Source organism: Perognathus longimembris, chromosome 9 (genome assembly GCF_023159225.1).
Source record: "Perognathus longimembris pacificus isolate PPM17 chromosome 9, ASM2315922v1, whole genome shotgun sequence".
In the NCBI taxonomy this organism is placed as follows: Eukaryota; Metazoa; Chordata; class Mammalia; order Rodentia; family Heteromyidae; genus Perognathus; species Perognathus longimembris.
The window spans coordinates 39288048-39315130 of NC_063169.1; the positions used below are offsets into that span (position 1 = coordinate 39288048).

The window sequence follows — 27083 nt, forward strand, 5'->3', positions numbered from 1 at the left end:
TTGTGCTGGTGGCATTACTGTGATTTTGTTTGTGGGCTTTTGGGTAGATACCCAACAGTGGGGCTGCTGGGTCATAGGGGAGTTCTATATTGAGCCTTCTGAGGAATCTCCATACTGCTTGCCAAAGTGGCTGAACCAGTTTACATTCCCACCAACAATGAAGTAGGGTTCCCTTTTGGCCACATCCCCTCCAACAATTGTTATTATTAGTTTTCTTGATATATGACATTCTTGCTGGGGTGAGATGGAATCTCAATGTTGTTTTGATTTGCATTTCCTTTATGGCCAGTGATGTAGAGCATTTTTTCATATGTCTATTGGCCATTCTCATTTCCTCATCAGAGAAGTTTCTTTGCAAGTCTTTAGCCCACTTGATGAGGGGGCTATTGGTTCTTTGCAGTTTTGTTTTGGAAGAAGGTAATTTTTTTAGTTCTGCATATATTTTAGAGATGAGGCCTTTGTCTGTTGAATGTCCGGTAAAGATCTTCTCCCAGTCTGTGGGCTTTCTGTTTATCTTGAGAGCTATGTCCTTTGCCGTGCAGAAGCTCTGGAGTTTGATGCAGTCCCATTTGTCCAACCTTTCTTTGATTTGTAGCCTTTCAGGGTCTTTGTTAAGGAAGTTCTGTCCTGTGCCAAGGAGCCCAAGTGTTTCTCCTACTCCTTCCTTTAGTGTCTTCAGGGTGCCTGTTTTGATTTCAAGGTCTTTAATCCATTTGGAATTGATTTTGGTGTAGGGTGATATATAAGGATCTAGTTTTAGTTTGTTGCATGTGTTGAGCCAGTTTTGCCAGCACCACTTGTTAAAGAGGCTATCTTTCTTCCATACTATTGTTTTAGCTCCTTTATCAAAGATTAAGTAGGCATAGTTCTGTGGGTTTAATTCTGGGTCTTCAATTCTGTTCCATTGGTCTTCAGGCCTGTTCCGGTGCCAATACCAAGCTGTTTTTATTACTATAGCTTTATAATACAGCTTGAAGTTGGGTATTGTAATTCCTCCAGCACTGTTCTTTCTGCTTAGGAGTGTTTTTGCTATTCTAGGTCTTTTATTGTTCCATATGAATTTCTGGATTGCTTCCTCTATTTCATTAAAGAATGGTGTTGGGATATTAATGGTTATTGCATTGAATTTGTAGATAGCCTTTGGCAATATTGCCATTTTGATTATATTAATCCTCCCAATCCAGGAGCATGGGAGGTTTTTCCATTTTCTTAGTTCTGACTTAATTTCATTTTTCAAGCTTTTAAAGTTCTCTTCAAAGAGGTGTTTCACTTCTTTGGTTAAGGTTATTCGTAGGTATTTTATGTTTTTTTGAGGGTATTGCAAAAGACTGTTAGACTTCTTAAAAACCAAGATGAGGTTCTAACAGTGAAGCATAGACAGATATGTGTCACTCATCAGGGCTGTGTTCTGAGAAATGGATCTTTAGATGGTTTTGTCGTTTTACAAAGGCAATGAAGTAAAATAATGTATGTAAACACCATAGTTATCTATCCATTCATTCTTTTTTTTGCCAGTCCTGGAGCTTGAGCTCAAGGCCTGAGCACTGTCCCTGGCTTCTTCTTGCTGAAGGCTAGCTAACACTCTAGCACTTGAGCCACAGTGCCACTTCTGGCTTTTTCTGTATATGTGGTGCTGAGGAATCAAACCCAGGGCTTCATGCATGCTAGGCAAGCACTCTACCACAAGGCCACATTCCCAGCCTCTAGCCATTCTTTCTTGTTGCCAGCATTTCCAGTTAAGCATGTGTAAATGAGATGAGAAGCAAAAATAATTCCTTTTCAACACCCAAGAATATCATCATCTTACTGTGTGAGTTAACGCTCTCTTACTATAACAAATAGCTGAGCCAAATATATTTAAAAAGAGCAAGGGTTTCATTTGTCTCACAGTTTTGGAGGTTTCAGTTCATGAGCAGTTAATTAGTCCTGTTGTTTTTTGGGCCTGTGGTAAGGCAGTAGATCATAAGGGAGCGTGTTGTAGAGCAAGATGCAGCTGTGAAGCAAAGAGAGAAAAGGGAATGGCCCCACAGACCCTTTCGAGGGCCTACCTCTTAAAAGTATTGCCATACCCCTATAGTGTGATGATAAAGCCTTTGACACATGGACCCTTGGGGGCATTTTAGATCCATACTGTAACATCCATCTACTTTTTATTAGAGGTTGTAAGTTTGTGTGTTTTTGGTTATCACTAATTTAACATTCCAGTTATTTTTGTTACAGAGCCAAGGGCATAAATATTTACATCAACAAATATACGTTGTTTCTGGGCCCATCAACTGTCTTATACATTGTATCCTTCCCTCCTATACTCCAAGTTTTTTTTCTCCAAGTTTTATGCATAATAAAACCATCTAGATTATAAACCTTTGTTTCCAAATAAAAATGTAAATTATTGGAAAGTAGTCTTTTTTAATTATATGTTCTATCTCCAGGTTCTTATTTCTGTTTAGAGATTTCTATTTTGGATAGATAGTATCTGATTTCTTAAGAATTTACATTATTATTTAAAATAGTTGGATTGACAGCCAGGCTTATGGGAATTGGCTTAAATTATTAGAAATGTAGAAAATCTGTCTATTGATGGGAAAATGTTATTGATATGTATCTTCATGCATGAAGAAAATAGTCTATAACATTTAGGGAAAAGGCTTGAAATTGTTTTTTGCTTTTACAAATCTTAATTTTTTAGAATAGCATATTTTTGCTGTTCCTTGCTTTTCATTTTGTTTGCATTGCATCTGTTTGTTTTTGGTTTGTTTGTTTATGCCAGTTCTGACTTTGAACTCAAGGCCTGGACACTGTCCAAGGCCTGGGCATTGTCCTGGAGTTTTTGTGCTGAAGGCTAGCATACTACCACTTGAGCCACAACTCCACTTCTAGCTTTTTGGGGTAGTTAATTGGAAATAAGAGTCTCAGGAACTTTCCTGTTCTGGCTGGCTTCAAACTGCGATCCTCAGATCTCAGCCTCCTTCCTGAGAATCTAAGATTACAAATGTGAACCAGCAGTACCTGGCCCACTTCTCTTATAAATTGTTTGAATCTACTACTTTAATGTTCAGGAATATACTACTTTAGTGTTCATATTTACTTGACACAGCTATTTTTAAATGACTCCAGAAAACATACTAAGAGGAGTAAAATGTTGAAGTGTTCTTTTTTCCCTAGCAATTAAAAGTTTGTATTTATTATTTTCATGCTCTATGCAATAACTTTAAGAATTAAGTACAGTAAGATAAATGGTGTAGTTTTTGGTCTTCCTGCAAATATGTATTTTGCTGCCTTCTGGCATGAATATCTTTTTCTAGAGAAGCAAATGAACAATTCCCTAGCTGGTAAAGCTGGACTTGATCTGCATGTGCTAGCAAACAGGTTCCTATTGGCCTTACTACCTGGTTTGATTTATCCGGAAGAAAATCAAATAATCAGATAATCCTTTTATAGACATTTGATTAGTTCCTTTCTTGCATATGTTGATATTATGAGTATATTAGATATTTATTGCTGCACAATAATGTTACATAAACTTAAGACTTAAACATTGCACATATTTATTCTCTCTTGTTTCTGTGAATCATGAATCTGGCCATGGCTTATCTGGGTTCTGACTAGTTTTATAAAGGTACAACTCATGTGTCAGCTGGGGCTACAGACTTAATTCCACTAAGACAAATATGCTTCTAAGCTTGTAGAGTGTTCACAGCTTTTAATTATTTGAGAGTTACTGGACTGAAGGCCTCAATTTCTTCTTGGGTTGTGATTGAAGCTGCATGTAGCTCCTTGCTCTAAGTTCCTTGCCAACACAGCAACCTACTTTTTCAAAGTCAGCAAGGGCAAAATGAGTAATAGAAGAGTGTCCTAGTAAGAAATTAATCTTACATAGTGTTTTCATAAGAGTGGTATTCCACCTCCTTTGCCATATTCCACCCGGTAGAAAAAAGTCATAGTACCTGCCTACACTCAGAGTTCTAGAAAGGGACTACCAGGCGGCAGGAGTCCTGGACGTTGTCTTGGACTCTGCATGGTAGCATGCTCACCATGGGAACTACATTCTCTTACAGACAAGTCTCTTCTGGAAAGGTCTGTGCAAAACCAAAGCATATAGTATAGTTAGAATGACAGAATCTGTAACACTAATGATTAAGGGAGTCATTGAAATAGCAGATGGTCTGTCTTAAAGAGCTATTGTATAAAAGCTATTTGTGGGCTGGGGATATAGCCTAGTGGCAAGAGTGCCTGCCTCGGATACACGAGGCCCTAGGTTCGATTCCCCAGCACCACATATACAGAAAATGGCCAGAAGCGGCGCTGTGGCTCAAGTGGCAGAGTGCTAGCCTTGAGCGGGAAGAAGCCAGGGACAGTGCTCAGGCCCTGAGTCCAAGGCCCAGGACTGGCCAAAAAAAAAAAAGCTATTTGTATGGTTCCTTCTAGGTGGTTCCAGAAGGCAGAACTAAGATCAGTGGATAAGTTATAGGGAAGCCAATTTTCATGTAAGGAACCACTGAACAGTACAAAGTAGATACCATGCTTGTAGAAAGAGAGTCAAACGTTACAAACATCTGTTGGTGTGTGGGAAGGGTTCAGTGCGATGTAGATGAGGTGATCTATCAGGAACTGTGAATGGGGAACACTCACAGGCATTTTTTGTTGCCAGTCCTGGGCCTTGAACTCAGGGTGAGTATTGTCCCTGGCTTCTTTTTGCTCAAGGCTAACACTATACCACTTGATACACAGCACCACTTCTGGATTTTTCCATATATGTGGTGCTGAGGAATCGAACCCAGGGCTTTGTGAGGCAAGCACTCTACCACTAGGCCATATTCCCAGCCCTCAAAGGCATTTTTGAAGTCTTGAGATTCTGGGTTTATCTCTTGGAGTGAAGAATTCAGGCTTTTGTACTGACACATGTTGTCAGTGCCATCAGGGCTGTCCTTTAGATCTGCTTCACCTACCTGGAGAACAGTTTCTTCCTTGGCACCTTGTGCTCAGCCTGCTGATTGCACCATCTGCTTTTTTTTTTTTATTTCTTTGAGTGTGTTTATTCTTTTTTTGTTGTTAAATTTTTATTGTCAAGGCTGGGAATATGGCCTAGTGGCAAGAGAGCTTTCCTCCTATACATGAAGCCCTGGGTTCAATTCTCCAGCACCACATATCTAGAAAACTGACAGAAGAGGCGCTGTGGCTCAAGTGGCAGAGTGCTAGCCTTGAGCAAAAAGAAGCCAGGGACAATGCTCAGGCCCTGAGTCCAAGCCCCAGGACTGGCCAAAAAAAAATTTATTGTCAAACTGAGGTACAGAGAGTTACACCTTCATACGTTAGGCATTGGATACATTTCTTGTACTGTTTGTTACCTCCTCCCTCATTCCCCCTCCCCCTTCCCCCTATCCTCCCCCCCATGAGTTGTTCAGTTCATTTATACCAAACAGTTTTGCAAGTATTGCTTTTATAGTCATTTGTCTTTTTTTACCCTGTGTCTCTTGATTTTGGTATTCCCTTTCTATTTCCTAGTTCTAATACCAGTATACACAGTTTCCAATGTACTCAGATAAGATACACAGATAGTTCAGGTACAACCATAGGAAGGGGATACAAGAGGATCATCAATAATAGAAGCTACAGTTTCACATCGCATGTTGAAAGTAATTACAACAGTGATATGACAGTTGTTTCCATAACATGAAGTTCATTTCACTTAGCATCATCTTATGTGTTCATAAGGGCTATTGGGCTGTTGTGATCCTCTGCTGTGACTAGCCTAAACCTGTACTAATTAACCATCTGCTTTTAAGCAGAACACACCATTAATTAATTTACTTCCCTAATTCTCGGTTTTCAACAAGGTTCAAGACGTATTACAAAATAAAGATACTGCAGACAGTGTGCTTGTGGTTTAGGTGAAGAGGGGAAAAGTGGCCTTCTGTACACATAGAAAGCACAGGACAGTTTATTGTAATGTAAGGGTCTCTGAGTGGTGATAGCATGAATGAGGTTATGGTTTTTCATATTTCCCACCATTTCCAAATTGCATACCTAATACTCATTAAAATGCTATTATGATACTTATGAAGACTAACACATAGGACCAGTTCAGATCATATAGAAGGGGGAATATATGGTATATAAGTTAACAGTTTTACCTGCATATTAAGTACGTGCTTTATTATTATACCTTATGTTCTTTATTTTTGTAATAAGTTTACTTTTAATGAATTGTCAATACTTTTTAGAACAAGAGGGGCTTGAACTCTGGGCCTGGACACTGTCCCTGAGCTCTTCAGCTCACCTTCAGCTCAAGGGTTGCGCTCTACCACTTGAGCCACAGTGCTGCTTCTGGTTTTCTGGTGGTTAATTGGAGATAAGAGTCTCATTGGCTTTCCTGCCCAGCTGGCTTTGAACCACAGTCTCAGATCTCAGCTTCCTGAGTAGCAAAGATTACAGGTGTGAGCCACCAGATCCCAGCTTTTAAGGGGAATTTTCTTGAAGGAGACTTAAGAAAATACTCTGATTGTGGGATGATTTGGTCTGGGATGTCATTTTTTTTTTTTTTTTAGTATTTCTTATGCTAATCTGACTATCTTTCATCATGAAATGCCATTTCTTCAGAAATGCTTAGTGGAACCACTGCTGGTGGTTTACCCTATAATCCTAGCTACTCACAGGCTGAGATCTTAGGATCTCTGCTTGAAGCCAGCCTGAGCAGGAAACTCTGTGATATTGTTTTGTTTTGTTTGTTTTTGCCAGTACTGGGGCTTGAAATCAGGGCCTGAGCACTGTCCCTGGCTTCTTTTTGCTCAAGGCTACCACTCTACCACTTGAGCCAAAGCACCACTTCTGGCCCTTTTCTATATATGTGGTGCTGGGGAATCGAACCCAGGGCTTCATGTATAGGAGGCGAGCACTTTACCACTAGGGCATATTCCTACCCCTGTGATATTCTTATCTCCACATAAGCACCCAAAACACCAGAAGTGACACTGTGGCTCAAATGGCAGAGTGATAGCCTTGTGCAAAAGAAGCTGAAGGAGAATGACCCGGGCCTGAGTTCAAGCTCCAAGATAAGTGCAAAAAAAAAAGAAAGAGGGTGAGGAAGAGGAAAGAAAGAAAGAAGGAAGGAGGGGGGGGAAGGAAGGGAGAAGAGAGGGAGGGAGGGAGGGAGGGAGGGAGGGAGGGAGGGAGGGACAAAGGAAGGAAAGGCATGTAGATTACATCACCAGTCTACAGCAGCCTATTCTATTGCAGGTATATACATCTGTGGCCCTAGTCCATTCCTTTGCCTGAAGAATTATTCACTTAAATAATTTTATTTGAATTAAAATTTAAGGGCAAATCATTAATTAACATAGGCAAGTGATGTGGTGAGTCTCACATTACAGTAAGACTTATACCTCAAAATTAGCCATAAAACCAGGGAATAAATTATACCACTGTTCAAAGGAAAATTTTTAAATTCAGGTTTAATCAAGGTGACTATTTAAAATTGATTTTTAAAAAAAGCACCATACTTAAGTAGATATTTATTCTGTTTACGCTGGAATGGTGAAGGGAATAATTTAAGGAAAAAATTCTGGGAAAGACTAGTAATTTTATCATAATGATATGCTAGGCACATCTAGTAGCCATTTTCTTGGAGCTGTATCGTGTAGCCTACATTCAACATCAAGTACATTCCTTAAGAAAGGAATAGGGCTGGGGATATAGCCTAGTGGCAAGAGTGCCTGCCTCAGATACACGAGGCCCTAGGTTCGATTCCCCAGCACCACATATACAGAAAAAATGGCCAGAAGCGGCGCTGTGGCTCAAGAGGCAGAGTGCTAGCCTTGAGCGGGAAGAAGCCAGGGACAGTGCTCAGGCCCTGAGTCCAAGGCCCAGGACTGGCCAAAAAAAAAAAAAAAAAAAAAAAAAAAGAAAGGAATATATCCCATTGGACGCCTTCAGTACTGAGTACTCAGGACTGAGAACATTTGTGGGCTAATGATGGATGGGGTAAGTCCTGTTGCTGTGAACTAGGACAAAGACCATCCCACTCTCAGCCAGAAATCCAAGCAAGACATAAGCCTACAGAGAGTGGGAATAGCTACCCAGTAAGCAACTGGACTAATTTGTTTCCTGTTTCGAGATGAGGGGGGACAATGGGCCTATACAAACTATATTAAAAGTACACTGGGAAGGGCTGGGTGTAGCTCAGGAATAAAGCCTTTGCTCTGCTTGCAGGAGGCCCTGGGTATGACCACCCCTCCACCATAGAAACCAACAAGAGCTACACTGGGAACCCTTTAGAATCACAAAATGACGAAGCTTAGTTATTGTCTAAATGAATTGGGAAACCAAGTCAGGAGCAAATACTTCCATTTTGGGCCTCCAAACCTAAACAAGTGGCAAGAAAGTGTTTTGTTTTGTTTCCAAATTTGTTCTTTTTCTTTTTTGTTTTGCAGTACTGGGAGCTTAACCTAGGGCCTTGCGCATACTAGGCAAGTGGTCTACCACTGAGCTGCTTCTCCAACCAATAAGTTATTTTCTTTGTTTGTTTGCTGGTCCTAGGGCTTGAACTCAGGCCCTAGGCGCTCTCCCTGAGCCTCTTATTGCTCAAGGCTAGCACTCTACTACTTAAGCCACAGTGCCACTTTTGGCTTTATCTGAGTAGTTAATTGAAGATAGTCTCACGGACTTTCCTGCACAAGCTGGCTTTGAACCTCAGATCTCACCCTCCTGAGTAGCTAGGATTATAGGCATAGGCGCCAGCCACCAATGCCCAGCTCCAAGAAATATTTTTAATGTAAGCAAATTCAGGGCAAAAATAAAAAGCAAGCTGCTTTGTTTATTAAGGAACATTACTGTTTCTCTTACTCTAGGTCTCTGTTCTAGTTCTTTTCTCTTATTCTAGTTCTTTTTGTTTCCAAAGCCGGGAATGGCAGTCTCTACATCCATGTCTCAGCACTCTCAGATTTCTTTCCTGTCATGAAGTCTGTCTTTTTTGGTTATGAGAGAAGTTATTGAAAAACTGATCTTTCTTTGACTATTTTTTTAGTCTACGTTGGGGAATGAAATCTCCAATTTGAAGATCACAGAGGTTCTTAATTTCATTGCAAGTGCAACAGTTATGTCTTTTGTCTTATCCCTTCTGCTAATAGTATAACTAAAATCTGAAGGAATGTTTTTGTTGTGAAGGAGATACACAGCAATGTCATAACCCCAAGAGAAGCCTTACATCTAATGAGATACACAGTTCTTAAGATGTTCTCCTTGTTTTGATATTAGCTATTGAAGGAGAGGAGCAAAGCCGAAGGTTATTTAGAAGACCATCTTAGTCTGTTTGTTTTTTTTTTTTAGGCCTATCTGTCTTCTCACCCTGCCCCTCATGTCTGTCTCCCCACAGAAGAGCTCTTCTTTCCATCAAAGCCTGTTTTATGCCCACAGTGTCATGTTCATTGCAGCCAGTCGGTTGTTCCTGCTTGATTTGCCAGAACAACCAGCAGCCTGGAGAAGCCTTTGAGCCATAAGGGAATAGGGGAGCAGGAAGTAGGTGCACAGGCTCTGGCATCAGTTCTTAGACTCTCTGAAGGGATTCAGAGAATTAAATAAGGCTGTAGGCTTTGCTCCTCATTTCTCTTAATATGTGCATTAAGCTTTTGGTTTCATTTAGTCTTCTGTGGCTGTTGTTGCTACTTTTGTTCTGATGCCGTGCTAAATCTCTGAAATAACTATGGTAGCTGTAATGTGGAAAGTTCACCATCTCTAGCAATACTTCATACATGTATCTAGTAGCCAAGCCTAAGAAAATAGATTTGCTACATGTTTCTGCTTTTTTTTTTTTTTTTTGGCCAGTCCTGGGCCTTGGACTCAGGGCCTGAGCACTGTCCCTGGCTTCTTCCCGCTCAAGGCTAGCACTCTGCCACTTGAGCCACAGCGCCGCTTCTGGCCGTTTTCTGTATATGTGGTGCTGGGGAATCGAACCTAGGGCCTCGTGTATCCGAGGCAAGCACTCTTGCCACTAGGCTATATCCCCAGCCCATGTTTCTGCTTTTTTTCTATACCAAATCTTGGTGGCTTGAAGTAGCCCTCATTTTATTTACTGATAATTTTGGGAATGAGCAGTTTGGGCTGATAGGTTCTTCTGCCTGTCCACCTGGAATTGCTTCTGCAATTGCTGATACCTGGCAGATCAACCAGAGTCAGTCTAAAGTCGCTTTGAGGATGGGTATTAGTGACTCATGCCTGTAATCCTAGCTACACAGGAGGATGAAATCTGAGGATTGGGATTCAAAGCCAGCCTGAGCAGAAAAATTGGAGAGACTCTTTTCTTATCTCTGTTTAACCAGTAAAATGCCTGAAGTAGAGTTATGGCTCAATGGTAGAGTGCCAGCCTTGAGTAAATAAACTAAAGGATAGTACCTGCGCTCTGAGTTCAAGCCCCAATACTGGCACTAAACAAAAAAATAAATAAAGCAGCTCAGTCACATGTATGCCAATAGCAGGGCCACATTATTGTAAGCTCAGAGTAGGTGAGGTGATTACACAAGGTATAAAGACTGGGGCATTATTGGTGAAGGACATTAGTATACTATGCAATTGAAAATGGAAAATTCTGACTGTCTTAAATGTGCTTTGTTTAGCTTTTTTTTTCTTCTATTTCCAGAGCTAAGGACCAAACACAGGGCCTTGTACTTGCCAGGCAAGTACTCTTCTACTGAGCTAAATCCTCAACTCTTAAACATTCTTTTGAGTAAGCTTCAAATGTGATGTTGTGTTTCAGACTTCTTTACTGTGCAAAGCTGCCATCCATGCAGGAATCATCACAGATGAAGTGGGCGGTCAGATCAGCATACAGCAGAGCAAAGGGTTAAGTCGCTATGAAGGAATCCTTGCCAATGGTGTGCTTTCCAGGCAGTAAGTACTTTGTCTTTTTTTCTGAAAGTAGTCCTGAGTAGCCATTAGCACAGATGACAGTTTTGAAGCGAGAGCAGGGATGTGATAGTGCAGTGAGTCTTCTGGGAAAAATATGTGTGAGAGCTTAGGTGGCATTTATGGTCTTTATATAGAAGGGGAATGGAGCAGTGCAAAAGCTCACCAATGCCAGGTGCCAGTGGCTCACACTTGTTATCCTTGCTACTCAGGATACTGAGTTCTGAGGGTTGTGGTTCGAAGCCAGCCCACGCAAGTAGGTCTGTGAGACTATTATTTCCACTGCCAAAAGCAGAGCTATAGTTCTAGAGCATTAGTCTTGAGCAAAAAAAAAAAAGATCGGGGACAGTGCCCCAAACTGGTGCTCAAACATGTACACATACACACACACACACACACACACACACACACACACACACACACACACACACACACACACACACAAACCTGATGCTGACAGGCAAATGAAAATAGCAAATATCTGAAGCCCCAAGGTGGAGCATGTATCCAATCTCAGGTGTCAGGGAATAAAGGTGTATTCCCTCTTGGTTATTACCAGTTTTACCTCATAGATACTGCAGGAGACCAAGAACTGAAATGAATTCTTATACAACCATTGAGCTGCAAAGAAAGTTCCTAGAGATGTCTTATGGATACATGATGGTGAAAACAGGAAGTTTAAAAATAGATGGCTTTTGTTAAAAGTTGTAGCTTCTCATTGTACACAGTTTTTTTTAAGGTAAGCTTTGCATCCTTTCAGCTTTTAGAATCTGTAGATCAAAACAGAGAGCTTGTTGAGAACTGAGTATAGGCTATTGTGTGGTACAGATGCCCACATGTACAAATAAGTGCACAACATGGAATGGTCCGGAGGAAGGAAGCTTCCCTATGATGGAAGGCTTGTGAGGGAAATGTGCTCCTTGAGCCACCGGATTTCCCTGTCACCCCTTGTTCTTTCTGCCTCTGGAAACATCTTCCTGTATCGCAACTGTGTTTTTATCAAGTTTCCACATGGTTTTGGACTTTAGAATAAGGTACAAGACAGAGGCTGCATAGGCATTTTTCATCCAAATATGGGAAAAATAAGTTAGGACCAGTGTCTGTATATATACATTTCTGGGTTGTGTGTATGCCTGTCCTTGGTCTTAAACTCAGGGCCTGGGCAGTGTCTCTGAGCTTTTATGCTGAAGGCCACAAGAACCACAGCTATGTTTCTGGCATTTTGGGCAGTTAATTGGAGATAAGAGTCTCATAGGTTTTCTTGCTTGGACTGGCTTTGAACTACAATCCTCAGATCCCAGCCTCCTGAGTAGCTAGGATTATAGGCATGAGTCCCTAATGATTGGCCAGGATTAGCTTTTTTTTTTTTTTTGCCAGTCCTGGGGCTTGGACTCAGGGCCTGAGCACTGTTCCTGGCTTCTTTTTGCTCAAGGCTAGCACTCTGCCACTTGAGCCACAGCGCCACTTCTGGCCGTTTTCTGTATATGTGGTGCTGGGCCTCATGTATATGAGGCAAGCACTCTTGCCACTAGGCCATATCCCCAGGCCCAGAATTAGCTTTTCAAATCTCTTGCCTATGTTTGCTATTGTAAGAAAATAAGCTAGCAAAGTTTACCTTATGTTGCCTGGATTTTATTTCATTTTTTGAAGAAAATCATTAAAATTATTGATTATAAAAGTAGTTTTTTGGTTTTTGAACTATTTCTGCATCAATTGGACTTAATGCATGTATATAACTTCTATGTAGTGTGAAATTAAATTTCTGTGCCCAAACAGTACAAAAATGATGTCATTAATGGGTAAGAAAAAAGGGTGCCCACATGTTCCACATAGTTTTTGAGCTGATGGTGGTTGTTTTGGTGGGAGTAGATAGAAAGTTCAGGATCCCCTTAGAGTCCCTTCTCCTGTCTAGTTCTGTGAGTTAGCAGTGACTTTAATACAGTCTCTTCCACACATTTTGATTCCCAACTCTTTTGGGAGCCCTTGTGTTTATCTGTGTTGTTTTGCTGTTGGGAAGCTGCCTTGCACGGTCATTGAACTTCTGTTCCCACACATAATTGTTTGGCGTCCAGGAAAAAACACAGAAGAAAGCACTGCGGCTGAGGAAGAAGGGGTTCCTAAAGTAAACACACAGGGCTCTTCTGGGATTCATCCGGGGGCTGGCAGCTTCCTTGACTTATGAAGACCAGAATGGAATCAGGAAAAAGGGCTGACCTCATACAGAGGATGAGGGCCCAGCCGCCAAAAAGATTAGCCTTCCTTTGTGTATCCCCCTTGGGTTTCTCTGGACTGCTTCTGTGCCCCCCTGGGTGGCTTCTTGGTCCTCTAATCTGATGGAATTCACTCACCCCAGTGTGGGAATGCCTGAGAACTCCCTGCTCTCTCCAGGTATTTTTATTTTTCAGAGGATGCTTTTTCGATAGCAAGTAGTCACAGGTTAATCAAAATGGGAAAACATCCTAGTTGATAATGAAGGAAAATCAAAGCAGAGAGACTGCAAGAGTGCCTTCGCTGGTGTCACAATCCTTTCCATACTTCCTCTCTTTGGTCAGTAACAAAAAGTAAAAGTGAACATTTTAATAGCGGGACTGAGCATGGGCTCTCAGGGTTGCTATAATTTGTTTTAGCTTAATTTGGGCCACATTTCCAGTGTAATCATTAGTCAGCACATTAGAGAAAATGGAAAAAATAAAAAAAAAACAGATAAAACAGAGGCTTTAACAGAATCTTAAATTTATTCCCAATAACACATACCCTTTAAAAGAGCCCTGAGAGCTAGGTCCTTATCCAACAGTATGCTGTGAACTTTGGCAAGTCTCATGGCCTCACCTGTTTTCTCTCCTGAGAAATGATTGGCCTCTGCATAATATTCAGTGCAGACATCAGGACAGAACCTTTATGAAAAAGCTGGGAATGGTAGAGTCTTAGGCTGAATATAGATAAAGAATGTAAAAGAGAAAAGCTATTCGAGAGAGTTTTGCTACCTTGCACTTCTCAAACACACTTGAATAGATTACTTTTGAATGCTCTGTGGATTTTAGATTTAGCACTTACTCACTCCCTCTCCCACCATTATTCCTTTTTTTTTTGTGGGTGTGCCAATTTACCTCCAGAACCTAGTATAGAAAATAGTATAAAAGAAATTACTTCCACGTACACTATGTAATGAGAATTCCACAACATTCATACATTTTACATATTTTTCATATTATTTGCTCAAAGAGGGATGTTTTTAAGATAGAGATGGTCTTAGGCCTTAGAATTTACCTCCAACAAAGGAAGCAACTGCAGAACAGGACTTGATAGATAAGCTCCTCTGTGAGAGGAAAATCTAGAACTTCAAAGCTCAAGTCCACTGGTCCATGCCAGGTGGAAGGACTGGGGGCCATACCCAGCCAGGTCAGTGAGTGATGCTGGGCTCTCCCCTGCTGTGGCCCTTGTCACCCAGAAGCAGGAGCTGGCTTGTGGCTGGGTGCTGATTGCCAGTGTAGGAGGGAGAGGCACAGTTGGGGTTGTTTCTAGAGCAACTGCTCCGTAGAGCGATGGTTGAGAAGTCTATAGAGAAGACAACTGGAAATGACCTGCTGCATCCTTCCAAAAGTGGCTGGGCTACTTTGTTTGTCTTCATGGTCCTTGATGGCAGGCAGTGAGTGAGAGGCTCTCAGGTGGCTGCTGGAGCCAAGGGCAATTGCAGTGCAGCAATCCCTTCTGCCTGTCACCTTGTAGTAATGAATTGGGATTTAGGGTTGCTCTGAGATCGTTTATCTGTACATCCTTTCTCAGCACAAGTGACATGATAGAAACAACGTAAGGGTTCCGATTAAAAAACCAGTGTCTCAGAGTCCTGGCCTTTGTCACCTGTTTGAATTTAGGAAGTTTGCTTATCTTTCAGAAACCTGAGCTTTTTTGATGTATAAAATATTGATGAAGGCAATAGCAGTGATCCAGCAGAGTGCTCAGGGGACTTTGTGAAGCTGTGATGGGGAGGCACCTGCATTAGTCATTAAAGATCCAGTCATGTGACTTACTCCTCATGTCTGTCTTTTTGTTTCAGTGGCTCCCTGTCAGAAAGGCGCTTTCTGTTTACCTCCAATGGTAAGGATCATGCTTTCCTTAAGAGAATTTGATCATTTAAAATTCCTCAGTGGTAATGAGGCAAGCATGGTTGCACACTCCTTTAATCCTCACATTTGGGAGGCAGAGGTAGGAGGTTGAAAAAGCTTGAAGAATTTTCTTCTTCTCTAGGTTACATGGTACCAAATTTTGTTTGCCTGAAGAATTTATAAGCCTCATTAGCATTAAGCAGAAATTTCTATTTTTAAATATTTAATTTCAGGATTTTTCCAAAAAGTGACAAATGTATATGAACATGTTGCAATGAAAGCCATTATTTTGTATGCTACATGCTAATTTAAAGGAAAAGAAAATGAAAAGTAAAGTAAGAGAAGAAGCTTTTAACTATTACCAAATGTGCCAGGCGCCAGTGACATGCCTATAATCTTAGCTACTCTGGAAGCTGAGATCTAAGGATCATGGTTGGCAGCCAGCCTGGGAAGGATTCTTATCTTCAATTAACTAACAAAAAAACAGAAGTAGAGCTGCGACTCAAGTGACAGAGAGCTAGCCTTGAGCAAACAACTCAGTGATAATGCTCATGCCCTAAATTCAAGCCCCAGGACTGGCGCGTACACACACACACACACACACACACACACACACACACACACACACACACAACTGATTTGTGGTTATTTTGAGTAAGACAGTTGAACATGATGAATACAAAAAAAAATATTTTTTTATAGTTTCTTCCTCATGAAATATATTCCATGTATGTATTTTCTCTCAGCATAAATAGTTTTTAAATTTTTATTGTTATCATAAGGATGGTGAATAGAGGGGTTACAATTATATAAATCAGGAAAAGAGTACATTTAAAGTAAATATTTTATAGAGAACAATATGCCTGTTTCTTCTTGGCTCAGGAAGAGAAATGTGACCTTGCTACTTTGGCATTGTTTTAGACATGCTGTTGTTCAGGTCCAGTGCAAGCATATTATTAGTACAGTGTACTTATTTTTAGCATCCCTGATCGAACCTACTGTTCAAGGGTACAGAGAATAGGAATCCCTCTCTAATTTTTAAAGTAAGGAACTGTGTGTGTGTGTGTGTGTGTGTGTGTGTGTGTGTGTGTGTGTGTGTGTGTGTGTGTGTCTTATATTTGTGCTGCTTCTGGGGCTTGAACTCAGGGCCTGGGCAGTGTACCTGAGCTTTTTTGCTCAAGGTTAGTGCTCTAACACTTGAGCCATGGCTCTCCTTCCAGCTTTTTTGGTGGTTAATTGGGCTTTTTTGGTGGTGACTTGGAGATAAGAGTCACACAATCTTTACTGCCTGGGCTGGCTTTGAGCTGAGATTCTCAGATCTCAGCTTCCTTAGTAGCTAGCATTGCAGGTATAAGCTACCATTGCTTGGCTAAGAAGCATCTTAAACCTTTAAGAACCACTGTGGTGTGTTATCATATGGGTAACATAGAAAGTTAGAAAAGAAAATCTATCAGGGAGATAGGGATGTCATTTCAGAGGGAATAGACTGTGATACCTATGAAAAAGAAAAGCAACACTGTAGCATAAGTGAATTCAAATGCAAGAATCAATAACAAAAACTAGTAACTAAACAATTTATTTGCTGTCAGAAGAGAGGTAAATTACCTAAATATTGTTAGATAAAATGAATTACTCCAGGTGGTACTCTGGGTGAGTCAGCAAGCTGTTTAGTTCTGGTCATCTCCCTTTGCATCTCATTATCACTAATGTGGTTTTTCCAAGGCCCCTTCTCTCTCAGGGAATGATTCATCTCTTCCCTGTGAAACTGTTCCCGAAACTGGTGTTTCAACCAAGAGAGGATGAGGCAATCACAAAGCCCATCCCCTTGGGAGAAATGCCAACAGATAGACCAGTTTCTGTTTTGCGGTTCATAAGGAGTATAATTGGTACCCATCCAGTTCATCACAGTGCTTCTTAATAGTGTCAACAAAATACATTTTTCTGTCACATAAATGCTAATGGGGGTTGTTGAGGTATTTATACACATATACATGGGATCTGTCCATAATTATATGATGTCAAGAAAGATTGACAGCAAACTTGTATATAATTGATGTAAAAATAAACAAATAGATCCATGCAGTGGAATACTTTGCAGCTGCAAAAAAGAATGTGTTACCGGAATAGAAAGACCTCTAATATACTAGGAACTTAAAAAATAAGCATAGAACCATCTATATAGTCATTTTGTGAGGAAGAAAAGAAAGAATGGACCTATATATTCATTTCAGTATCTTTAGAAGAATGTCAAGAAATACAATCTGGGTTCCTATGGAAGAGGAAAAAAAAAAAGAAAGAAGACGTTCCATTCCATATCATTTTATATACTTTTTGAATTTTAAACATGTGTGTAATATATTCAAGTAATATTCAAGTAATGAACACTAGAACAAAATAATTTACACTTTAAGTTTATAAAAGTTGAAAATATTAGAAAAGTACAAATAAGGAAACACAACTCAGCAATAACTCAGCATCCAAACATGTTCACCATATTCTACCGTATCCAATCAGGTATATCAAGCATTCTTGGTTCAAAACAAAAATGGTGGCATCCTGTATGTTGTGTTTCTTATGGATAATAGTCTATCCCATAGCACATGTTTTTCACTTAGCTTTGTATTATGAGCATTTTATAATGCTGTTACATAGTTTAAAAACACAATTGTTAATATCTTTATAGCATGTTTGAAAATCTGGATATAGCAGTATTTAGTTAACTGTTCCCTTTCTGTTAGATAATTTAAATTGACAGAATTTCCCTAGACTTCTACTCTTAAACAGTATTGTTGTTATTTGTCATTTATATGATTTTTTCTTATTTATTGTCAAAGTGATGTACAGAGAGGTTACAGTTTCATATGTTAGGCCTTGGGTACATTTCTTGTACTGTTTGTTACCTCCTCCCTCATTCCCTCCTCCCCCCTCCTCTTTTCCCTCCCCCCTCATGAGATGTTCAGTTGGTTTACACCAAATGGTTTTGCAAGTATTGCTTTTGGAGTCATTTGTCTCTTTATCCTTTCTCTCTCGATTTTGATATTCCCTTCCACTTTCCTAGTCTTAATACCAGTATATAGAGTTTCCAGTATACTCAGATAAGATACAGTGATAGTGCAGGTACAACCAAAGGAAGGGGATGCAAGAGGATCATCAACAATAGAAGCTACGGTTTCACATGGCATGTTGAAAGTAATTACAACAGTGATATAACAATTGTTTCCATAACATGGAGTTCATTTCACTTAGCATCATCTTATGTATTCATAAGAGCATAGCTATTAGGCTCTTGTGATCCTCTGCTGTAACTAGCCTAAACCTGTGCTAATTATTCCCTATGAGGGAAACCATAGAGTCCATATTTCTTTGGGTCTGGCTCACTTCACTTAGTATAATTTTTTCCAAGTCCTTCCATTTCCTTACAAATGGGGCAATATCATTCTTTCTGGTAGAGGCATAAAGTTCCATTGTGTATATGCACCACATTTTCCTGATCCATTCGTCTACTGAAGGGCATCTGGGTTGGTTCCATATTTTAGCTATGACAAATTGTGCTGCAATGAAATGTATATGATTTGTATCCATCTAAATTTCCTTTCTTCCTTTTCATGAAGTATATAGTCCCATTTTGTGTGTGTATGTGCTCTTGCTTAGGTGTGGAGCCACACCTCCAGTTGCAACTTCTTGCTGGTAAATTGAAGATAAGTGTCTCAAACTTTTTTTTTTTTTTGCCTGAGCTAGCTTTGAATCATTACCACCACCCCTGCTACCTTCAGTTCTCAGGTTATATAGCTAGGCTTTGAATCATTACCACCGCCCCTGCTACCCTCAGTTCTCAGGTTATATAGCTAGGCTTTGAATCATTACCACCGCCCCTGCTACCCTCAGTTCTCAGGTTATATAGCTAGGATTAAAGGCTTGAGCCACTAGTGCCCTCCTCACATTCCCACTCTTTATCATTCCTTTTTTTTTTTCTCTCTTTCCAAGGACCACAAAAAAAGTAGAAGAGCAAGAACTTTCTTATTTTACATAGTTTCTGCAAACTAGGGATACCGCAGAGGCTTAGAGTAACATCTTTTTGAATGCTGAAAGGGTGGTAGGAAAATCCAGTGCTTGGTGAAGCCAAGTGGAATGCCAGCACTTCTGCAGTCATCAGGCTGCATTTCCCCCCAGTCCACAGTCCCTTGGCTCTGGTAATTAGAATCCAACATCTCCTCAGTCTTCTGTGTGGGCTCAAGTCCAAACTTTCCCACGTTTGGGGGAAAGTGTAGGCTATAAGCAAGCTAGTAGCTACACACTGAGCCTTGATACTTTATCCGTCTAAATAATTCCTGGCTGAGTGAAAACCTAAAGCAGCCCTCCTTGATCCTAACTTTTGGAGCCCAGTATAGTTCAAGAAGCTCAGAGACTGGATGCTGGTGCCTGTAATCCTAGCTGGAGACTATTTTGGAGACTGAAATCTGAGAATCACAGTTCAAAGTAAGCCTGGGTAGAAATCCAGGGTGAGACTCTTATCTCCAATTAACCACTCAAAAAGTGGAAGTTGTACTATGGCTCAAGTGGTAGAGCTCAAGCCTTGAGTGAAAAAGAGCTCAGGGACAGTACACGGCAGGCCCTGAGTTCAAGACCCACAAGCGACAAAAACATAAATGTTAGTCCCTATGGGGTCAGAGGGGAACAGGGACAGGATGTGAAAAGGATGGACAAAGACAGGATAGATAGAAAGTTTTATTTTCCTGAACCTAGTCAGGATTCTGAATTCTCTTCTTTTGCTTGTCAGTATCAGTAAATGCCAAGCATGTATTCATTTTTCTTGAGCATTAAACAACTGAACTTGTCAGATCTATGTTCAGTTGTGACATGGTGGCTCTCCCCTTTTCTAGGACTTAATGTTACAACCGTTGCCATCCCGTTGGTGCTCCTCGTTGCCCTGCTTCTGGCTGGAATGGGGGTCTTTGCCGCCTATAGAAAGTATGTGAGTTTACATTTTTAAATTCCTTCTCTAATTATGTCAGCAATCATAAACCTAACCAGATTTACTCTTCAGATATTTTGTGTAGAAGAGCAGATGACTTCTTTCCAGATAAAATGAAAGTTGGTATTTTAAAAACCAAGGTGAATAGTGGTAGAAAAAATTAACCACTGTTCATTTATAAGCAGTTTTTGTCACTTAGGAACTTTTATTAAAGGCTTATTGATTAGCACTTTTGCACAAGTCCACATCAGGGACATAGCATCTCTTCTTTCTTTTGTCCACCTTGGAAAGGAAAGCCTGGCGGCCTGGCTTCAAATAAGTCACCACACAGCCTGGTCCCTCCACCTCATGTTATAAATAAAGGACTTAACCATAGTGAGGAATGAATCTTTTTCCAAGACCCAAACTTTATATTCATCATAACAAGTACTAGGATATGGGCTTAAACAAAAAAAATGGAAATTGTTCTAAAGTTTTCTTTTACATTTCAAACACCTTCACAACTTGTACATGAATATGTTAATCCAAGTAGAATGAATAATTTCCCAACAAGAATGAGTGAAAGTTACACAGTCTCTAGTTTTTAAGCCTCAGTTAAAGCTAAAGCATGCTTAGTGGGTTTGTGTTAAATGATTTTAGAAGACTCTCACAACTTTGGACTGGAGTATAGAAAATAGGGATGAAGTGAGAACAGGTGATCATGAATAACTGCTGGTGAATTTTTTTAGTTGTGTGAGCTAGTGAGAAAATAGGATAATGATGCACTGCTTCTTGATAGTGAGAATTTTGTGACCTTTATTGTAAGATAAATTTTCATATGTATATGTAGAATATATATACAAATATTCCTGAATTTATAATCATATGGCAACTGCAATCTCACCTAATCCTTAAAACAGTCTTAGGAGGTAAGTAGAGTTATGATCCTCATGTTACACAAGGAGATAGAGGCAGATGAACTGGCTTGTAAATGCTCACTAGTATTTTTTGTCTTAATAGAAAGAAGAAGAAAGGAAACCCATATGTATCTGCTGAGGCTCAGAAAACAGGTTGGTTCAAGATTTCATCTACAGTTCTATTCTGTCTTTCCTATCTGCTGATAGGAAGCATGAGGAGGCTCACTGGCCAAGTGCTTACCTAGTATGTGAAAAGCCTTGGGTTTGATTTCCAGTACTGCAAAAAACAAGTGAAAACATGATGTGTTTTCCAGTGACCCACACTTATACAGCAGTCTCCCTTTCATCTGTGGGGCAAGACTCCTCCCAGCGGATATTGAAAGTATGGGTAATACTGAACCCCACATAATGTTCATCCCCACTTGGCACACATACATAGGTGTTAAAATGAAATTTATGTATTCGGCCCAGAAAAAGATTATGAACTAAAACAGATGTAATAACCTTCAACTGTAATCATCTCCATTAGCATCAGTTGTAATATTTTATTGAAATGGCTAATATCACTAGTCTTATGTTTTAGAGCTGTTTGAACAAAGCCTGCTCTGAATTGACTAAAGAGAGGGTAGCATATACAGAGTGGTTATACTGGCCCTGTGCAGGCAGAACTGCCTGTGCCAGATTTTACCATGCTACTCAGAATAGCATGCGATTTTAAACATGAATTGTTTATTTCTAGAATTTTCCATTGTTTTTGGACTGTGGATCACTAAAGTTCTTTGTGTTTTGGAAAGTCAAACTGCAGAGAAAGAAAGACCATTCTACAGTTGAAAAAAATTTAGCCTTTAATTTAGCAAGTCTACAAAGAAAGAATATTGTTTCTAATCTCTGTATTTTAATTTAGAATCTTCACCATCACTTCATTTAGGTGCAGCCTCAGTTTCATCATTTATTAGCTTTTTACTTTTTATTGTTTTGCTACTAAAAGTTCCCACACTGTCATTAGGGGAAGTTACAGCAGCTTCCATCCATAAACTGAATGGAGTCCAAGTACAGGGGACGTAGCTCAGAGCTAGAATATATGCTTAGTGTGTGTGCCATGGCCTGGGTTTGATACCCAGCAGTGCAAATAAATAATTATGAATGTAGTTAGTGCCAAGAATCTTCATCTTCAGGCATCTCTCTAGACCACCAGTTAACTCAGTGCTTGGGCAGCCTGTGTCTTAAAGATTCCCTGAATTTGCAAATGATCCTGCTTGGTCCTCTCCTCATTTTTCTAGAGAAACAGTTGGAGGCTTGAAGGTGCTGAGTCTAAATCCCACCTGCGTTGTCCTTTCTGGGTCACGAGTGCCATTATGGAAGGTGGCTCACAGAACAAAACCCTGGGACCTGATGGGTTTGCACATACATTTTTAAAGGCCAGTGGAAGACAGTGGATGTACCATTGGCCATTTTGCTGTTGATCACCATGATCTATTTTCTCCACATATGCGCCTAAAGAGCTGTGGCTCTGCCTTTATCACTTCCACCCATCAAGGAACATGTCATGAAGTGTGTGCATTATATTTCTGACATACTGATTTGCTTCATGTTGCCTTTATTCCAGACTGTTGGAAACAGATTAAATATCCTTTTGCCAGGCACCAATCATCCGAGTTTACCATCAGCTATGACAATGAGAAGGAGATGCCACAGAAGTTAGATCTCATCACCAGTGATATGGCAGGTAAATGCCACATCTTGGGCTGCTTGTAGTGTAAGAGAAATGGGGAAAATAGGGCTAAAAGCCTTCCTTAAAGCACAATATGTCTTGAGTACATTCTGCATAGAGTTATAAACTGACACTGAGATATATTACTCAACACACCTGCTGACTCATAATGGCATTCATAAATTGATGCATGGCCCTGAATTCAACTTGTCCCAGAAGCCCTTCATTTCTATTTGTTACCAAGATTTTGATGGGAGCTCTGGGAAAGAGGGACTAGAAAGATAAATACCTTGGCCCTGCCTGGCCGAGGTGATAGATGAAGGGACTCTTCACTTGTTTGAATGGTTGCAGTGACCCTGTGAAGCTATTGTTTTTGCCAATTTTTAACTTTCTTATTTTTTAACTTTCTTATTTTTTTTCCCTTTCAGTCTGTCTCCAGAGTTATCTCAGACTAAACCAGTCTGTACATTTCTATAGAATCAAGTTATACTTTCTAGCAAATGGTTAACACACACACACTGGAAATGTGGGTTCAAGTCCTAGCTCCATTACCTGTTACCCGTATGACTGTGAAGAAGTTTCTTAGTACCATACTGGTTTCTCACTTGTCACATGGGACTAAGGGTGATTCCTTACAGGATTTTCACGAACAGTGTTATTAACCAAGTCAGGTAGCCAGTGGCTATAATCCTAGCTACTTCTAAGGCTGGGAGCTCAGGATCACAGTTTGAAGCCAGTGCAGATAGACAAATCTAAGAGACTCTTATCTTGAAGTAACTAGCAAAAAGCTGGAAGTGGAGGTGTGGCTCAAGTAGTGTTACAGCTCCAGCCTTGATTTATAAGAAAACGTTAATAAGCAAGAACGTGTGGCTCTGAGTTTAAGCTACAGTACCAAAAATTTTTTTAATCTATTTTACTGTGTTAGAATAGACTAGCACAGTCAGAGTTCAATAAATGTGAGCTCCTCCATTATTCTGATCATCTTCACTGGGCTCATACATGCATCTTTGGTCTTTATTCCCATTAAACCAACTATTGGCCCTCGATCTCTGGCTACATCAATCTATTTTCATGATTGCTCTTTAAAAAAAAAATAACATGCTATAGTTATGCGAGAGAAAGGAGGATTTCATGACATTTCCAAGCATGCATTCCATTCAATCTTTCTCTCCTCTCTCGTACCTCTTTTCTCTTCCTAATTTCAGGAGGTTTCATTTTTCTATTTCAGCAACATACATCCAATATACTTTTTCCTGATTTCTTTACTGATTTACTGATTACCTCTATTTTCCCAATGTAGCACTTCAAAGGCTACTTTGTCGCTGGCCTGCAAGGCGCGTTTTAGCAATTCTCCCCTTTCTCTTTAGGTTCTTCTGACTCCTTTAGACTTCCTCCTGAAGGCCCAGTATGGTTGTTTTTTTGTTGTTTTTGTTTTGTTTTTTTAAGTCCCTGTGTGCGAAATCTTTCCCACAGCGCCTGAACCCTTTTGGGCACTCTGGAGAATTGGGTGGCGCCCACACAAGCACCCCCTGCGAGCTACCAGCCGACTCACCCTTGGATGGGGCTGGTGCACAAATGATGCTCTTACTCTGGTTTCAGATTACCAGCAGCCTCTCATGATTGGCACCGGCACAGTTACGAGAAAGGGCTCCACCTTCCGGCCCATGGACACAGACACCAAGGGGGAGACTGGGGTGAGCGCGGAGGACAGCGGCCACTATGACTGCCCACAGCGCGCTGGCACTGGCACCAGCAGTGGGCAGCATGAGTATGCGCTGCCCCTGCCCCACGCAGAGCCTGAGTACGCCACGCCCATCGTGGAGCGCCATGTGTTGCAAGCGCACTCCTTCTCCACCTCCTCCGCCAGTGGCTACCGGGTCCCTGGGCCCGGGTCTGTCCACAAACACTCCCTGTCCTCCAGTGGCTTCTGCCCGGCCGCAGGGGCGCAGGACAGGGACTATCAGATGCCACCAGGCCCCAAGCCCGCAGGCGGGGACTATGACAAGCCCCAAACCAGCGGCTACTTGGCTATTGAAAACAGAGACCCCACCTCTCCAAAGCCACAGGTGCATCCCGACTTGAGTGACGGTTATTCATCCCCAAGAAACTGCCTCACACCCCTCCACCAGACGGCCATGACGGCTCTTCTGTGAACACGATGTGAATGACACCGGCTGTAGTACTGAGCAAGTGGCTTGTCGCAAGTCACTAGTGTGCGCGCGCGTGTGCACATGCGTCTGTGACTCAGTAAGGATCCTGGAGGCCGATCTCCCACATTGTTTACACCAAATGGTTTTTGTGCTTACCCTTGGTGTAAGAACCTGCCAGTTTTTCTAAGGCTAGATACAAAAAAGAACATTTCTTCACATGGCATTTTCATTTTTCTGTGATACTGAGCTGCTTGAGTGTAAAATGTGCAATCTGTACAGATTTGTATTTAACCAGAATTAAAGTAACTTAAGTTTGCTTTGTTGGACTGTAGTTCTGTGCAAAGGTTACATAGAAAATGTCCACCGATGTTGTGTAAATCTATGGTAGTATGTTGTTTTTTTCCCAATGTGTTTTTCTGATACTGTGTCAGCAGCAGAGCTGTTTTAAAACTCAATCTTTTCATTGTTACCCCTGCCTTTCCTTTCCTTGTCTTTGATAACTAACACTTCACAGCATTTTAAGCATTCTTCCCTGGAAGAAATGAAATTACTTGAAGTACTGAAAGCACACTGCAGTAGTTGTTTTAGCACTTGCGATTTATAAACAAAAGTATCACCCAGTCTCTGCTGATTTACTTAGATTCCACTAGCCCAAGAGTCCGTGCCCCACAGGGGACTCGGGCCTGGTAAATGTTATGCAGCCTTCAAGTGCAGATCCTCCTTCTGGAACTCCAAGCCAGATGCTGAGACCTATTCAGCCACTTGTAATGAAGGTGACACTGCAATTGTAGATGATTTACTGTGTCTGGTTTTCTGTACCTAAGATTAAAAATATTGCTGAGCCAGGTAGTCAGAAAGCTGAGATCTGAGGATCCATTCAAAGGCAGCCTGGGAAGGAAAGTCTTATGAGTCTCTTACTTCAAATTAATCACCACCAAAGCTGGAAATGGAACTGTGGCTCAGGTGATAGAGCTCAGGACTTGAGCAGAAAAAGCTCAGGGACATCATGCAGGTTCTGAGATCCAGTCCCAATACGAGCAGAGACATACACACATTGCTGAGGTCAAAAGTCTACACTGTTAATTTTCCTCATAAGTGCTGTGTTAGGAACTTTCATTGTCTAATGAAAAATAATTTGAAATGTGTTCTTATGAAAGTGGCCACATTCAAGACTAAGTAGAGCTTTTTTACTAACACAAACTGAGTTTATGAAAAATAGTTTTCTCCTAAGTATTTTTCTACAATATTAGATAACCTAGACCTCAGCTGTACCTTATGCTGTATTTTGTTTTAGCTGAGTTTGCTTTGTGAATTGTGGGGATTTACCTCTTTTGCCAAAGAGGAAAGTATATCTTGTGTTTTTTAACAGAAAATAAGGACCAAAAAACTCATTGCCCAGAAAATGTGTTTTAACCCTATATGTGTGGTTCTCACTTCCTGTGAAATGTATATATGTCAAAGCAGTGAGGGTGCTGGAAGGTCATGGCAGACTATCGGTTATTGCATAAGACTATTTACTTTGTTGAGTTTACATGGTTTCATGTTGATACCAACTGTAATAAACTACGTTAAATCGGCCCTGGACCTTTTCACTGCAGCTCTGCTTGCTGGGGACTGAGAGGGTTATTCCTTTCTCTATAATGAAATTAGACATTATTTCTCTGATACAAGAGTCTCTTTCACTAGTTGAATCAGAGAGCACATTCTCTCTTTTGAAACTTAGAGAAAACCTGATGTGCTTTACAGTAGGTAACACCTCTGATGCATAGTCACCCTGGTAGTGTCTGGCAGGAGTGGGAGGGGACTTTCTTTTGAGGCAGGTAGAGAAAACCTGGTTCTAACTAGTTGAAGCTAGAGGCTCGCCATATCTGGATCTGGAAAAGTATCTGATGGGCATATTTTGATGTCCAGAGGGTCACAACATCACAACCTCTACTTTATCACATTAATGTGGCCATTTTTGGAAGATGTGTTCTATGAAGTGATATTGTTTACACATGCCCAGAACAGCAGTTTTTTCCTTAACTTGCATCCAGTTGCATTTCCCTATACTTCAAACCACCTTGGTTTTCCTTTCCATAAGTACTTATAAGCTCTTTGGAGAGGAAGATTTAAGTGCAAGGATTCCCCCTCCTCATGGTTGGCTACCTTGTGAATTAAATCTTTTCTCTTTGGCAAAATGCTTTGCTTTGGGGTAGAGGCAAGTGTTCACTCTAGACCTGGACCGGCCACAAAAGAGGTGAGAAATCTTTGGCTAATAATGTGATACCTTTTTCGTCAAGATGATGTTAATATGGCTTCCTCTTCCAAAGAATACCGATTAAGAATCAATTGAGACGTTTATCAAAATATTTG

At 40.7% G+C, this 27083-nt stretch overlaps 1 protein-coding gene across 2 annotated transcripts in view; it reads left to right on the forward strand.

The window, feature by feature from the left end:
- Positions 1–25696, forward strand: part of Dcbld1 (discoidin, CUB and LCCL domain containing 1) — a 67882-nt gene extending 42186 nt beyond the window's left edge. For both annotated transcript variants that reach the window (XM_048353971.1, XM_048353972.1), the window contains exons 6-11: positions 10748–10881; positions 14951–14991; positions 19880–19967; positions 20971–21020; positions 22474–22593; positions 24178–25696. In XM_048353971.1, coding sequence (XP_048209928.1) covers positions 10748–10881; positions 14951–14991; positions 19880–19967; positions 20971–21020; positions 22474–22593; positions 24178–24731 — 987 coding nt within the window. In that variant the 3' untranslated portion in view covers positions 24732–25696. The remainder of the gene's footprint in view (positions 1–10747; positions 10882–14950; positions 14992–19879; positions 19968–20970; positions 21021–22473; positions 22594–24177) is intronic.
- Positions 25697–27083: the final 1387 nt, after the last annotated feature.